The sequence below is a fragment of the Bemisia tabaci genome, chromosome 4, assembly GCF_918797505.1.
Source record: "Bemisia tabaci chromosome 4, PGI_BMITA_v3".
Taxonomy (NCBI): Eukaryota; Metazoa; Arthropoda; class Insecta; order Hemiptera; family Aleyrodidae; genus Bemisia; species Bemisia tabaci.
Window position 1 is genome coordinate 25,535,802 of NC_092796.1, and position 16,082 is coordinate 25,551,883.

Here is a 16,082-nt window from a genome sequence, read left to right on the forward strand (position 1 = left end):
ACCAAATGATGTCACCTGGCACCAACCAGAAGCAAACATAAGGTTCTACAACTTCCATCAAATGTCTTTCTACTTCTTGTACATGAAAACAATAAGAAAGTCAAAACTATATATTCAGAATTAAAGAATCTAATCTGATTCATGTTATCTGTAGTTGACAAGCAACAATTTCACATTGAAGTACGTTTTATTTAAACAAACATCAGTGAAAAATGAGAAGAGAAAGCAAGGTATCTCCTTCGAGTCTTTGTACTTTTTAAAGCAGGTTTGTCCAGGATTTTGTCCCTAAAAATACGCCATAAATCATAACGTAATTTACTTACCTGATACCTTCAGAATATTAAATAAAAAACACAAAATTTAGTAACCCATTCAACAGTGAAAATAATGCATAACTTTAGAGCAAGTGCACATACCTCTTAAGTAGGAAATTTCACCAGTTTTTTCTAGATTGATTTGTGCTTCAATAAAAAGTGCGTCAAAGCGATTTAGGAAAAATTCCCAGCTCAGAATATGCCGATCGCTTAGACAATTGTGAAGTTGGTACAGAGATTGCAAAACCATTGGACGGTCCACTATCAGAGTGTCAAATTGAGTTTCAAAGCATAATATTAGTGACTGTGAAAAAGAAAGCAATTATTAGTTGATTAAAAACCGGTAAGCAATAAACTTACATAATTCACGTAAATCATGGTGTCTTAGAGTTCTTAAAATCTTAACCAGATTTATTCCCTGATTTTCCCTGATTTTCCCTCATTTCCGGGAGTTCATTCCCTGATGGAAAACCAAAGTTTTCTCCCACTTCCCGGTCCTAGACACCATGCATAAAACACAAAAATTTATTGCAAATTATCATGAAAAGAAAGATACCTTGATTGCAGAATCATGGATAGTACCCATGAATAAGGTGGCACGTTGAGCAGTGTAGACGTTGATATCATCCAGACTACAGATGAGGTAACAAAAAGCATTGGCTAAGGCAGCTTGAAGCTGAAGATTATTGCGCAACGGTGTTGAATCCATAAAACGAGCGATGACTGTGACCCTTTCCACTGTGAAAGAGAAAAGATGAGGAAAATTCAAAATTGAAAAAATGCAAAGGCAAGAGGCATTAAAAGAAGGCAAACGGTATGCTCAAGTGTTAAAAAAGGCACTTGAAGAGGGGGGTGGAAAGGAGTTTCTATCAAAGAGAATTACAAGGAGGGAAGGGAGCTAAAACCTAGTTTTCTGTACAGACCTGAGCAATTTGGCGAAAATTATGTTTTCTTCATGAGAATAAAGATTAAATAGTGGGCTTCATTCGATTGAAAAATCAATACATATTAGGGACTCAAAATGATCAAAAAACCAGCCATATTGATCTGAACCATTTTATGTGATGCAGATACGAAACCGCAGCTTTTAATTAAAAGGATTATGAATTAAATAAAATAGATGTTAATAACAGCAATATAGGCCATGATTTCTGTAGTATTAGTAAGTTTGATTAATATATATCTATCTCACAATTAAAAGTAAAGCTGTTAAATCTCGAGAAAAATACTCGACTTTTGAATGTGGAATAGATTTAATAACATCTTTGCGACTTCCATTTTCTTTACATTTTTTCTTTAATTCATACAGTAATAATTTATTTTTACATCAATGAACATACCAGCAGCGAATCGAACTTTCCAGTCAGATGAGTGAAAATCATCTTGGATAACTTTCCAAAACACATCGGATCCTACAGGCAATGATATACAGTGTAGCAAGATTGGAACGCAGACTTCACAAATATGAGAATTCTCAGCATTGCACAGTTCCCACAAACTACGAAAAAGCATAAAGTGAAGATGGATTTGAAGTAGATCAACATTTAAATAAATTAATAATATAAATCTTTTAGATAGATGTTTTTAAGCAAGAAAAATTTATTTAAATGATGAATTATGAAAAAGGACTCATTTGTTTTAAAGCTTGCTTCCGCTCGTGGATTGAAGTCTTAAGACTTTTGGATGAATTTTTGGCCTTGGGATTATTTTACTTAGAGACCAAAAATATAAAAATGAAACATGGTCAACCGCATACAGAATGCATTTTCTTGCAATTTTTCCGTGGACTAAATCTTCTGCGTGAAAATTATCAAAAGAAGCGTTCTACTACAAACTTCTACAAGAACTCAAAAAAGGTGTGTTGCATAAAATAACTTTGAAATCACGGGGGCACGATGGCAAAGTTAAAAATTCATTCTGAACCAAACAGTTAGCATTTTTTTGAGCTTCTTCTTTCATGAAGGATAACACAGGAAGGATATAATTCGATAAAGATGGATCACCTTAGTTTGATAACTCTGCACTGAGCCTATACTGACCATGAAAATTACGCGTAAACAAATAGCAAAATGTAAACCTGAACACCCATATAATACTTTCATACTTTTTAAATCACATCTGAAAAGAGATTTTTTCTACTCTTCTCCTGTTTTTTTCCCCCTTTCTTTTTAGGTAGGGAACTGTAAGCGATGACAGCAGCCACTAGGAATTCTGTGGGTACAGAGTTATTAAATCAGGATGACTCATCTGAGTCAAATCAAAAATTTGCCTCGATACACTTCTTTGAGAGGAAAGCTTAAAAATTTGCATACATCCTGCACAAAGCGTAATTTTATTTGTAATTAAGTGATTAGGTGTTGTAATTTTAAATGCTATGATTGGGTGGCACAAAAATGAATTTTAGAGATTGACGATGCACTCATCTCAACTAAAAAAAGATTACACAAAAAAGGTGACTCTCTTTTTAATTTTTGTAAGAGTTCAGGACAGTTTCATTACATCAAATAGAAAGAGGATGGTTGATTACTGCTGTTTAAAGAAGTCTTATGCGGTTCCAATCAGGAGCTAAATAAAAATATTGTCATGACAAATGAGTTCACGAGGCTTTTGAGTGAAAATGTTCAATTTATAACTGAGAAATTATTTAATAATGTTTTTATTATGCACAGCCAAAACGAATTTTACTTGCGGATTAGAAGATTTTCTTGACACCAGACGATGAATCCACGGTGGTCTTTCAATGCCTTGTTGAGGGCATCACCATGAAGAACAAACCGGTACAGGCACTGGAGCATGTAGTACAGAACATCTGGCGATTCAACCGTTGGCAATTCCTTTGACAGAAAAAAACTGATGATGACAAAAATGAAAATATACTCACAATCAAAAAAGAAAAACAATATCTGTATACAATAATAGCTGACATAAATTGCTACTGCTGGTCAATTCAATCACCTGATCTTCATTACCACAGACTTTGAATCAGTTATTGAAGTGAACTTCAGCAGCTGGCCGCCTACCTAAGATTTGGATTAAAATGAGCTCTTTTGATCTGAAAGAGTACACTGATGTGCTAGGGGAAAACGCCGAAAGAGCCTTCGAGAGTTGCCAAATTCGCTCCAATGAAGTATTTATTTTTACGGAGAGTTATGAATATTTCTTTTTGAGATATTCAGATGGTTTTGATCTGATTGCGAATGGAATTCTCTGAAAAATTGGAGCAAAAATAATCATAAATTTCCCTGTAAATTTGTATTTAATCAGAGAGACTTTGTCAACTTCTAAGGGCTCATACAGCGTTTTTCCTTAGCACAGCAGTACAGCCCAATGGTTTTGCGTCAATCTTGTTTCTTTTCACAAATCTGTTAACTGAAAAATTTGTTATAATCAGTTCACTGATGAATATTAAAGCGTGTCAAGCCTAAAGCCGATTTTCCTCAGACCTCCATCCAATGGAGATTGCTGTACAGCAGTTTCTGTCACTTGTTACTCCCATTTTTCATACTGGGTCGTTTTCTTAAACCAAAAAATTAAACTAAACCATTAAAACCTTGAATGTCTTGGGTGATTTGTTTCATCCAATTATTAATCAGACTTCAAACAAACCTTTAGCAGCTGATGAATGAACTGAAATTGCTGCGGTAATTCTGTCAGAACAAAGCGAAACTTCCCGACTGATGTGTGCCAAAAGTTTTCCATATCCTCTGTTTCCAGCTGTTCTTCCGTCTCACTGACAAGAGTTGGTTTTCGCACTCTAGCTGTGTTTGTGGCTGAAAAAGTGAGACAAGTTTCATTTCACTGAAAAGTCATACAGAAGAACAGTGCAAGCAGAAGTGACCTGCTGATTATGGTGTCCTGATAATTGATTAAATGGATTGTCTGCTGTAAAATATCCAGATAATTAAGGAACGAATCACCAATACAAAACAAATACACATGCTTAAAATCATAAACATTTTGGGTTTTACTTAAATACATTAACTTTTTTTAGTTTGGTTTTTCCTTTTGTCTTATTTTAAAATCTTCCTAACATTTTGGTCTTCTCCAGCAGTTATTCCTCGAAAATTTAAGGTTTTTATAGGACACAGTAGATGCATCTTTTTATTTTACACTATTGACTACTAACTTTTTTTTAAAAATAGGGAGCTTTGCAGGACCTTAAGAGTGTTAATAATTCAAATGGGAATTACCAGAGTCAGAGTGCGTCAAAGTCACTGCTCTTGCAATTGGAGGGATGACTCTTTCCGGCAATATAATTGGAGCTAAGTCCAGCTGTTCAACCACTGTTTCAACTGTTGCTGTCATTATCTATGAACAAAGGATCAAAACTATCGCGTAAATATACATACAGAAGTTCCATGGAGAGGACGACCGATTCATTTATCTCAAATTAGCTGTGGTAGGGTAAAACAATATAAAATCCTATTATCCAATCTCAACTTCATGGGCCAAAATATAAAATATGTTTCTTGATTCCAAAAAATGGTTACTTATTACAGACCCAAGTTAGCAAGTTTTATAGGATTGATGGGCTACTCTTTCACTTACAGAAATCACAATAATTTATAAATCGATGGTCAAACAATGAACGACGTATCTCTGTTTGCTACATTGCAGACTTCCTATCATACTCCGTTTTTTCTTGGAAAAACTAGTTAACATAATTTCTTGAGAATTTCCTTGATTGTTCTTTTTATTAGCAGAATATTCAGTATCAATTTCAGGCTATGAATTTGGCTTATTTCTCTTCGAAAAGCAAGGCTTAAAAGTGAATTTTTTTGCATTTTTAGACCAATCACTTGGTGAGAATGTAAGTGATTGAGGAAGGCTCTTCTTTCATTGCTGGCCAGGAATATAAGACAGAGGTCGCGTTCATTGTCTCAAAGCAAAAAATTCTGTATGCGAAAAACAGTAAGAGTGTCAACTCTCCATAGGGAGACTTGGTAGGTATTATTGCTTTCGGAAACAAGGAATAAAAAATGTTAATTTTTCATGAAAGGTTTTTTCAAGAGAGGCCCTCCTATCAGGAGTGTCCTTAATTGACAATAAAATTTCTGAATATTCACTTACATGAGGCATGTTAACAAGTACACCTCCAACTGCCGGAATATCCATGAACTGCATCATTCCAGCAACTTCAGATTTTGAGTCACACTTCTTGTCAGTATCAGGTGGACTTTTACGCTGTATACTACTTTCTTCTTCTTTTGCTTCTTCCAGTGGAGGCTGGTAAAATGAGAAAAATCCAAGCTTAATTAGTCATTCAACAGGAATATTTAAATTTAAAAATATTATTACAGCTTCCAGTTTTGTTTGAACTCTAGTAAATAATGATTAAAAACTAGACCCATTTCAGTCAATTTTAGCAGTACGTATTTTATAAATCAATGATTGTTGACCTTCAAAAAGCTATCTACGCATTGGAATAAGCTTAGTTTTATTTCATTGATCAGGGCTTAGTGGGAGAACGACAGTAGAAGGTGCAAGAATGCTTCCTAAGCTAGCTTTCCCAAATCAAGAAAAATAAATTCATTTCCACCACAGAAACCATTTTTTTAGTGCAAATGAGAAAAAAAGGGGCTTACATCAGGAGGATGTGCCAAGTTCTCTTGGGCTATATATTCAACCAGTTCAAGGCATAGCTGGTGCCATGTAATGAGTATCTCACAGAGGGAACATTCGCTAAAATCGGGGGTTGTAGTGCACTTGTGAAACGTCAACCAGGAGGCCGAGAGCATATCTTGCAGGAGTCTGCAAACATCCTGTGCAACGACGGTATGGATTCCTGTATGTCTCTCCACTTCATGTAACTCCATCTGGAAAACAAAATGAAATTTGAATTGGTTTTCTTCTTTGACTACTCTTGTGGACATTATTACTGCATCTCTAAGTATTCTTAAAGGTTTTTTCTGGAGAATAATTTCTGAAACCTAATACCTAATTTAAAGTCATGAAAACTGAGCGACAAAGTATCTTTAATAGGGCTATATGAAGGTGGTTTGGCATGATTTCTAGAATTATAAAAACATATCATTTTGTCTGAAAAAGGAAAAAAATATATTCCTTAGGTAATGATTAAGTCAAATTAATTTTAATTATTTGATTCATACTAACTTATCACAATGTATGTCAACGTAATCAAATGTATCCAGAATAGTTGATTTGGTCCAATTTCAGTACAATCAGAGGGTTTGATACATCGATCAATCAATATATCTGAGATTGATAGATGTCTGATGTTTGAGATATCAAGTCCTAACTGCAAGTTGTGATTCTCACTAGTAACCAAGTTAAATATACTCCTCAGGTTAAAAGAAAATTTGCTCAAGAATAGTTGATGATTAAATACTGACCTGTCTGAGAATGATATCAAGCATAAAAACCGAGCAGGAGAGAGTTAGTTCAGGGTCAGTTTTGGGGCTATTAATGCCCGGCAAAGTTTCTTTTTCTGGTGTGACATGATCAGTGCCTTCTCCATAAACTGGTGCTACAAAAAATTGGAGTAAAGATGAGTAAAAAAGCTCATAGACATAATAAAAAAATAATAACATTTTGAAAATGCCAGGAAATGGGACTTGTTTGGAAAGATATTTTTGGCAGGCTGTGATGACGTATCGAAACTCAGCTTCAAGTTTTGCACTGCCATGTCAACTTGACAGTTGGCTTTGGATATACTTCCACTCCCCTTAGAAATGCCTTTTTGACACTTTTAATGAATTTTTGGTTTGTCACGAAATTTTAAGTAGAGGAGACTGTGCTACATCCCTGCAAGAAAGAGCAGCACAAAAATCATTGGTAAAATTGGAAAACTACAACTCGTGAATGAAAGTTTTATTCTTTGTTACATACCTCAGGAGGAATAAATTAAAGATATTATGGTATAGAAAGATATTATACATAGTAAAGAAAAGCTCTTTCTCCTCCAATGGCAGTAAAGTGAGCCACTGTTGGCAAGAAATTGTGTTCACTCGGGTCTTTGAGAATTCAGATGATTCTTGAAATTTAAGGTTTCAGTTGAAAATTGTCAAGCATGCTCAAAGTTACTGACCTAATTTACTTTTCTTCAGTTGCTCTCCATTAGAATTTGAATGTTCCTTCAAACTGCTTATGCCATCCTCAAAGAATGAAAATAATAGATGAAGAGGAATAACGATTTCTAGAGCTGTTAAAACCTGAAAAATGCACATATTAATTTTTAGGTCTTTTAATCTCTGCTTTGAATGCAGGTGATTTTTACTTCCATCTTAATCTTAAAGTGGTTTTGTTTTATGTTCAAACCGTTTAATATTTATAATTTAGACTGCTGCAATCAACAAAAAGGAAGTCCTCTTAGTGATTAATGCAAACCAGACGATGATCACCAAAATCACTGTTGTAAGATAACAACACCACTGTTATGAGATATAAATCATTATTGTAAAAATCACTGTGATATACAGAGATGATTTGATAAAAACCAGTCACAATAATATTAACTGATTCAACAAAAAAGTTTCAAATATGTATTATTTCTCTGTTGTTCCCTACTTCAGCTTCAGAGGCTGAGCAAAGGATACATCTCTGGAGTTCCATTTCTCTTTGTTAGTTACACAATCTTCCATTCACTTGCATGTATGTGCTCATTCTGCTCCAAATTTATTGAGACTATGCCGAATAGGTTTACGCACTTTTAGACTGCGACGGAAGACATCAGTTTTGTATTGAAAGTAAATGCAAGAATCAAGATGGTGGACCTTCTGTCACATTCTAAAAGTGGGTAAAAATATTTGGCAAGGACTCTACATGAGAGAGGCTCTGAGAGATTGCATTACTAAAACAGTATACTGAGTTTGGTACCCTTAAGTTAAATAAGAATGAGCTCACCGTATTCTCCAGAATAATATTTAAAGTCTACAACTTGTGTCAAGTAGCTTTTTCTCAACTATCATGACTCAACCAATCCAAACACAATATTAAGGGCAGTAGGATATAGAGAAAATAACATGTAATGTACCTGAAGCCAGGCTAAGGCTTGTTCTTGAACTTTGGGTGATGTTTTCTTGAATCTAACAGCTACAAAATGATACATCTTTTTGGCATCAAACCCCAGTGGACTCATGTCAGGATCCAAAATTTTACTGCAAACCAAGAGAAATTGTTATAAATTATGCTGAGAACAAAATAAGACTTACAAGAATAAATTTATGAATGCGCAAAAACATTCATAGATGACAGAGGAAAACATCTGCTGAACTGTTGCTCATAGAAATAAAAAATAGTTTCATCGATGAAATTAAACTCTTACAAATCTTAAATTGTCAAAACTAATGAACACAGACACTGAAAATATTGTGTCTTACTGGAAGTACTATCAGCAGAAAAAGTTACTCTCATAGTGCCACTGATTAGTTCATTAATTTACAAGTGGCACTTATAATACAAGCAAAAATGTTGAGGTGGGACCCTCTTCACTTAGATTTTTACATTAGAATTTTTTTTGGGACCTTGTTCTTGTGAGCAAACCGCCTAAAATTGGCAGTAATCAATGTACTAATGACTTCAAATTATGTTAAAGCTGTGAGTTGTGCTCCAAATGCATTCATTACCTGAGAAGCATTTTCAATTCACAAAGGTCTTTGTCTGGAACATCTTTCACAATAGCTTCCATCCAGAATGGCATTACTTCATCCCAAATTTCAGATGAGATAACTTCATAAGGCACAAGACAGAACAGTCGGTTTAGGCCATTCTTCAGATGAGCTGTCCGTGTTGTGTGCATATCCCTTCAAAAAAAAGTTTCTAAACTTATTTACTTAGCATTTTCTTAGATTCTATGAAAATACTCCCATAAAGAACAAAGAAAACTTATAAATTATGACTAAACGCCAGGGAACAGAGTTTCATCCACAAGAAATAAAGAAAGGAAGGAGAATTTAAAAAAAGCACCAAGTTTCACCATAATCTCTCATGTAAAAATTGATGACAAAAAATTTTGTGCAGTAACTTTGATGCGACTAACAATAAGAATGAATACCGTACAGGACAGAAGTAGTAAAGTAGTAGAGATACACCTCTATTAAAGTACCAACCTAAACTTGGCCGTACATGTGTGTCAAAAGTTAATTCAAACAAGCACATTGTTTAAAAATAATAAATTCCTCTTGCATTCCTCTTACGATATTTTGAAGTTTGCAGCTGTTTCCCCCTAACTTCAATGAGAAATTACTGAAAAGCACCTTCAAATATGTAAGAAAGAACCCTTTTGCAATAATCAATTAAGATGCATTTCAAGAAAGGAGATTGATCTACAGATAATGTTTGAAAGAAACAATGTAAGTACAGCCCATCACAGTGCTTTGAAAGATTCATGTTTCTTCAAAACTTCCTTTGTGGATAAATCTGTTTTGCAAGATGATGTCCATTTCTTGTCTGTCCATCACTACTCTAACATTTTTCTTTTGCTAAAGACAGTAGCATAAAATCACTTACCAGTGGCCTCCAACACGAGCATAATCAGCTGGATGAGGTAGCAAGCATGATATGAAGACTTTGAAATGTGTTTCACAAACTGTGTTCAACCAACTGCAAACATAGTCTGTTTTCAGGCGTTCCAAGGTGCACTCAGCTTGATCTGTACACAGAACCATGAAAAGCCAACTATAAGAAGATACAAATTTCATTGACCAAGAGTTTTTTTTTTTTTACAAAGTGATAAAATGTGATTTCAAAAAAAGAAAATATTTACCAGAGCTGTAAATGAATTAAATCATCCATTACTGGAGGCCAGGATGCAAAAAATCTTCGGATTGCGGCAAATGTGAGGCAGATCCTGAGATGAAAAACGAAAATAATAAACCTCAGGCAAAAGTAAATAACTCAAAAAGAAAGAGTTTTTAAGTTTCAGAAGTTAGACAATTCACCGATTTTGCTGTGAGGCAGAAGCACCATGATCGTTAGAAATCAATGAATTTAGGAGCCTGTTGCATTCCTGTGAAACTGTGGCCACGCTTTAGAGAACAGCTAATAATAAAAAATACAGAGTCAAATTCAAATTTACCATCAAAAGAATAGGCGGTGACGTGGAACCAATGGAAAAGCATTGAAAGTAAGCGCCCTAGCACTTCTACCGGTGTTTCCTTGTCTGGAACACAAAGGCCAACCAGAAGCAGGACACCGAACCGGCCCATCAGCTGCCTCTCTTCAACAGAGATCTGGTTTGAGTGCCCCAAGACATTTAGTAATGCTGCTTTGGCTTGAATGTCAGTCATATCTTTTGGAATTTCTGGCGTTGTTGGTCTTGCCTCTTTCATTAAACTGAAAAGAGATTATGCATTAGAGTCTTTAGTTAAAATGACATGTAACTAATATCGATTCTTTTTTGTAAGTTTTTTCAGTTTTTACACTTGGTACACATAGGCATATTATATTCTTTGATTAAGACCATCCATCTTACAATGTTGATGACTAAAGAGCAAAACCGCATATCTTTGTTTGCTGACAAGGAACCAGCAGTTGAACTTTTACCGGGTAAAACTAGACTTGCTGATCAAAAGTGATTGCAAACCAGCAAGTTTAGTTTCAACAACTGTCTCTGGGCAAAACTGAGCAAGAGTCGACAGGACAATTTCTGGACAGAAATGCACTATCCAAACCAATTTTACAACATTGAACTGGTAGGCCACATCATTTTTGGCTACATTCAAATGGAAACTTCTTCATGTTATTTTCGTCTTTTTACTTAGACTTTAGTCTAACCTGATGATAGCCTCGATGAGGTAGTTCCTCATTTGCATGTCCATCTGCCATGCTGAAGACAAGCATGTATGAACTATATGGTCACCTCCTCTCCGATTGTTATGCCGTGAGTTGTGGCATTGCTGGCAGTAGCGAATTGGGTGATTTGCATTGTAGCTGGCGCATTCTGTTGAGAAGCAGAGCGAAACAACACTTTTGTCAGCTGAGCGGCAGCTCTGAAAAATTAATATTGAATATTTCTTCATGACACTGAAACTTCATTCATAAAAATGTACACCAATTCATCATAACTGAGATAAGATGAGAATATTTTCCATTGATAAAATGTATTCATCTTTGCTGCTCAAATTACACACAAAAAAAAGAATGAACTTTGATACATATTACTTTACTAAATGGTTGATATCACTTAGGTACTATTCTATGGTATAAGACTTCAAGTACCTTTTCATGTTTGGTGGAACTGGTATTACTTAACTGAAGATAAGTAAAAATAAAAAAATCAAAAGCCGTAAGCTTCTAATTTTCCTAAATTTTTCACGCTAGTGCCCCCTCGTTTTTTTTTATCTCTATTTTGTGGATAGCGTACAATTCTTTTGCTGTTGCCAGACAGCCTTACCATAATCAAAGCACCATTTGCCTTTCCATTTTATTGCAGTCTTAAATTTTCTACACTTCTGAGAATATGGACCCAAATGAAAAGAGCTCGATAGTAGTACCTAATCTTTGTTACTTCAATGAGTTATTTTTCTTTTGTAATTGTAAGCTTAAATTGTGACCTATACATTGACTTGCGCCAGCCCTCTATATAAATTATACAAATGGAATAAAAGTAGTAAGGAGCAAATTGAATGCCTTTTGATTTTTCTGTTTAGTCCTTATGAGATGTCTTGTAGAAAAATGTAAACGCATTTAAATATTTTCTCCTGGAAAAAGAAAAAGCTTTTCAATCTTGATAAAATTAATGATCTCACAGGAATGCCAATTAATCCTGCCAGCATTAATGTGTTTCATGCAAGTCAAATGACCGGTGAACATCAAAAGCATGCAAACATCTGATTTCTTTCATCAGCTGAGTTACAAAGATTTGACTATCTTCTTGTTCAGTGATCTGGTAATTCTGGTATGAAAAATGTGCTAAGATATCATGAGAAAGAGTGCATTCTTGTCAAATGCTCTCATTTCGGACCATTTGGATAAGAATTGAGTTGCGGTAAGACTTTTACCTTGTTTTCACACGAGACAGACACCTGCTGCATTGGATGGAGAATATCATAGAACATTTGATTGGGATGCTCTCGGTGGATTTCATTGGCACACTCGATGCACAAATACAAAGGTGGTGGAGTGTCACTTGAGTAAGTGATAGATATGCAATGGTCAAAACAGACTTTCGCTGCTTCTGCTGTTCCTACATTAGGGCACTGATCTCGTTGACAGGCAAAAGGAGTCCAATCATCTAGAATGGTTGTAAAAAGATTAAATGAATACAAAAAGTGAAAAAAAATGATACAGCAATCATACTGCTATGGATCATAGATATTTTGAGCTGATCCTGGTCTGAAAAATGGAATAGGTATGTATGTATATTTTAAAAATATCTTAAATGACCCATCTAAAGGTACATCTTGAAGATCTTGGAGCAGTATTCGATAACAGACCCTCCGCCAAACTTTTTGTAATTTGTTACACATGTTTAAGCTTTCCTAAAGTTTTATCTTCAGAAATCTATTGTTTTGTTTGCTTTTATCATTGTTACTCGACTACATTGCCTCTTTTTTCTTATTGTTATGTTATTGAGGCACCCATTAAAATTGAAAATAAAATGAATTATTTTTATTTTGAGAGAAAAAGCTCTTGATCAGAGTAATTTTTAGGATTTCTTTAAGCTTTAAAAATTAAAGATGAAAAAAACTGCATACTCGTGACTCTCGGAGGTGCGCCTTTCCGCTCAAAGAGACTTGAGTTAAACGTAGGCCAATAGTAGAAAAGTAATTTGGCTGCAGAAGCTCTTGCATTAGATGTTCCATATGCCATAACACAGAGAAGATCTTTTACTAAGAGTTGTTTCATGCCCATTAAGCACTCTAGTAGCTGACAGTGATGAGCTGTGAGAAGTAAAAGAAAATATCATAGATAAGGAATGAAATACGTGCTAAATGAAAAATATGTGAGGAATAAGGTTTAAAATGAAAAAAGTAATAAGTTCTGATCAATTAAAGAAAAAAAGACGATGGTATAATAATTCTGTAAATGAAGGATTACGCTCAGACAGATTTTCGTATTACTTCTATTCTAAATTTAGTTTTTTTCTGACGAAGTTTAATCCCTCAAAAATAAGTATTAGTGAGAGTTAGGCTGAAAGTCATTTAGACTCTGCAAAAATTACCCCCTAAGGAATTTTGGAGAGACTAAATAATGCAATTTTGGCTTTCTTTAATGGAAAATTACACAAGTGAGTTGGATGTAGTGATGGGGATGGTTGACCGCAGCTTCACTTCCTTTTGAGCTAATTTTGCTAATAATCTAAACTTGCTTTGGAGAAAGGTTGATGAAGCACTGGTGTAAGGTCTTACCCATGTCCTCAGAATACTGGAAAACCATCATAATGACAGCCGCTAACGACTGACTTATATAGCCTTCCTTCTCTTCTCCCGCTATCCTTGCTGCATGTAACACATATCATTTCACCCTGAATTTCAAAAATTTCCAAGAGGAACATTAATATTAAGTCGAAGAGCATATTAAAAAAAATTAAAAAATAATTCAAACAAAATGAGTTTTAAATGAAAAGAAAAAAAAATAAAAATATTGGACAGAGTCAGAGCTGTACTTCCTGACTGTCAAAATTTCTTTCAATCAAGATTACAAAACGATTCACATGATTTGAGGGTTCCTGCCCTTCCTGTTTCAAGTTTCAAGTACCAAAGTTGCTATGATGACTCAATATTGGAGTTATGAAAGACCCCTTTTCTTCAGGATTAAATTTTTTGGCTAAGTTTCAGCAACAGTTATATTTTGCCCCCTTTTCCAGACACAGTTATTTAAATGAGAACACTTAAAGAAATAAAGAAAATTGGAAAATTGAGAAACTCAAACTCAAAAATCAAGAATATATAATTTTGATAAAATATAAATTTCATTTAAAATTTTTGTAGAGTATGGAATAAAGCTACCTATGGTAAAAGGAAGTACATAGAAACAAAGAGCGTTGACAATTTTCTGATGGAGGGCTCGCGGAAAAACGGCCATTGTTAAGCTAGTCACATAAGGCAGGGAATCTATTTGATCACGCTCCAAAAATGGCATGATGCAACCAAGGCAATGTAATGTTGCTTCACCCATGGCTGAAAGAAGAACAATCATTGAAAAGTTAAATTTATTTGAAAGTGAAAATGTAAATAACTCAGGTAAAAACTTGAGTCAAATATGAAAATGTAATATCAAAAAAAATTGCTTCATTGTGAGGTAGTTTCGACTATAAGGATAATAGAAAAATGACTTTTTTTGCGATAAGCGATAGATACAGAACTCACAGCGACTCACTCGCTGATAGCGCTCCGTGATATTTTGAACCCGTATGGAGAGGAGGTGGGTTCAGAAAAATCCACTTTTCTAGAGTTCTATTGTACCAAATTTAAAAATCTACAGCGCATTAGAAAGCTGAGAGTAGTGGCTTTTTAACGCTTTTTACATATTTTCTGTATCTATCTTAATTTAGGAGATATTAAAAAGGTAAACTTACTTTCTGGACAACCCTCATATTTTTTTCTAGATGCCAGAGATCAAACAATGGCTGTGCAATTCTGTGATGGCACAACTGACCATCACAGTCATGTACAGACCAACACAGTCATGTACAAACCAACACAGTCATGACAAGATAAATTTTCAGTGTATAATCAACATAAATTTTCAAACAAACCTTGTAAACCAAACTGAACGAGGGGAGCGACATCTATGAGCTGTACAACGGCATTATAAAGGCCTTTATAATCTAAACTGGGAAACAGTGCCATTCTTGCAGCATCTTCTTCTGGATGCTTCAACATCACAAGAGGAGACTTGGGAACATCTTTCATCACAGCTGAAAAAAGACACAAAGAGGACAGTTAGCATGAATTGGCTGGCGATTAAGTTTTGCAAGACAAGAATTTTTTTACTTTCAGTTTCGTGATAACGAATTGAATGATATTCTTTTTACTGAGTGAGAAAAGTCCTAAAATCTCGCGAGGAATCTTGGCTGAAAATTCAAAGTTTTAGAGGCCATTCACAGTCATTCTGCGGTCATAAAGCTTTTTGATAAGCTTGCCATGGATCATGAAAACATGTAAAAAGCAAAAGACATAATGGGAATCAGGGCTGCACTAATTTTTCAGATGACATGATTGGCTAGCAACCATAGTATTCCGGCTCATTCTGTAAATGATTAATGGTAAAAATGAGAGATTTTGGATAATACAGAGAATATTTTGGAGCAGTTAAAAATGCTTTCCTATTTTTCAACATTACAGGATCACGGTACTTTTTATATAAGGCAAAAATATAAATATGGTAGCAGGGACTGTAGAAGATCTCTTAAAAACTTGTACATTTTGATTAAAAAAACTCTTATAAAACTGCTGAAATTCACGAAGAAGGAAACTCTGTTTAGGATTTATTTTAAATAAAATCTACGAGAGGTCAAATTTAAGTACAATAATTGTTTTAAAAAACTCTCACTCTTGAAAAACTCTTAAGAATAATACACTAGTTTTTAAACACTTTTTTGACACACATTCCACTTTAAAAACTTATTTTAAGAATTCATGTTTTTTGAAAGAGTTTTTTACCACTGTTTTCACTTAAATTCTACTTCTCATACATTTTACAGAAAAAAATTTCAAGAAAGGGTCTCCCCCTTCTCTGTAAATTTTAACCATTTTTTAAGAGTTTTTTTTTTTTTTTTTTTAAACAAAATTTAACTGCCATTGCTAATAGGGAAAAAAAATTAAGTTATGAAATTTTAAGGCTTAGGATCTTCAGAAACTTGAT

General features: G+C 34.4%; 1 protein-coding gene across 6 annotated transcripts in view; it reads right to left on the reverse strand.

Annotated features, from left to right (window-relative positions):
- unc79 (UNC-79 domain-containing protein) overlaps positions 1-16,082 on the reverse strand; it is a 45,286-nt gene that overhangs the window by 27,483 nt on the left and 1,721 nt on the right. For 5 of the 6 annotated variants that reach the window (XM_019045173.2, XM_019045172.2, XM_019045176.2 and 2 more), the window contains exons 3-22: positions 14,974-15,135; positions 14,225-14,395; positions 13,625-13,714; positions 12,971-13,156; positions 12,275-12,507; positions 11,049-11,263; positions 10,351-10,607; positions 9,783-9,924; positions 8,900-9,076; positions 8,308-8,431; positions 7,363-7,486; positions 6,668-6,801; positions 5,900-6,130; positions 5,385-5,540; positions 4,505-4,622; positions 3,921-4,084; positions 3,000-3,148; positions 1,655-1,812; positions 871-1,052; positions 417-618 (exon numbers count right to left, since the gene is read on the reverse strand). In XM_019045173.2, coding sequence (XP_018900718.2) covers positions 417-618; positions 871-1,052; positions 1,655-1,812; positions 3,000-3,148; positions 3,921-4,084; positions 4,505-4,622; positions 5,385-5,540; positions 5,900-6,130; positions 6,668-6,801; positions 7,363-7,486; positions 8,308-8,431; positions 8,900-9,076; positions 9,783-9,924; positions 10,351-10,607; positions 11,049-11,263; positions 12,275-12,507; positions 12,971-13,156; positions 13,625-13,714; positions 14,225-14,395; positions 14,974-15,135 — 3,375 coding nt within the window. Of the gene's footprint in view, positions 1-416; positions 619-870; positions 1,053-1,654; positions 1,813-2,999; positions 3,149-3,920; positions 4,085-4,504; positions 4,623-5,384; positions 5,541-5,899; positions 6,131-6,667; positions 6,802-7,362; positions 7,487-8,307; positions 8,432-8,899; positions 9,077-9,782; positions 9,925-10,350; positions 10,608-11,048; positions 11,264-12,274; positions 12,508-12,970; positions 13,157-13,624; positions 13,741-14,224; positions 14,396-14,973; positions 15,136-16,082 lie in introns of those variants that run through there. The other variant, XM_019045177.2, reaches the window with a different exon arrangement.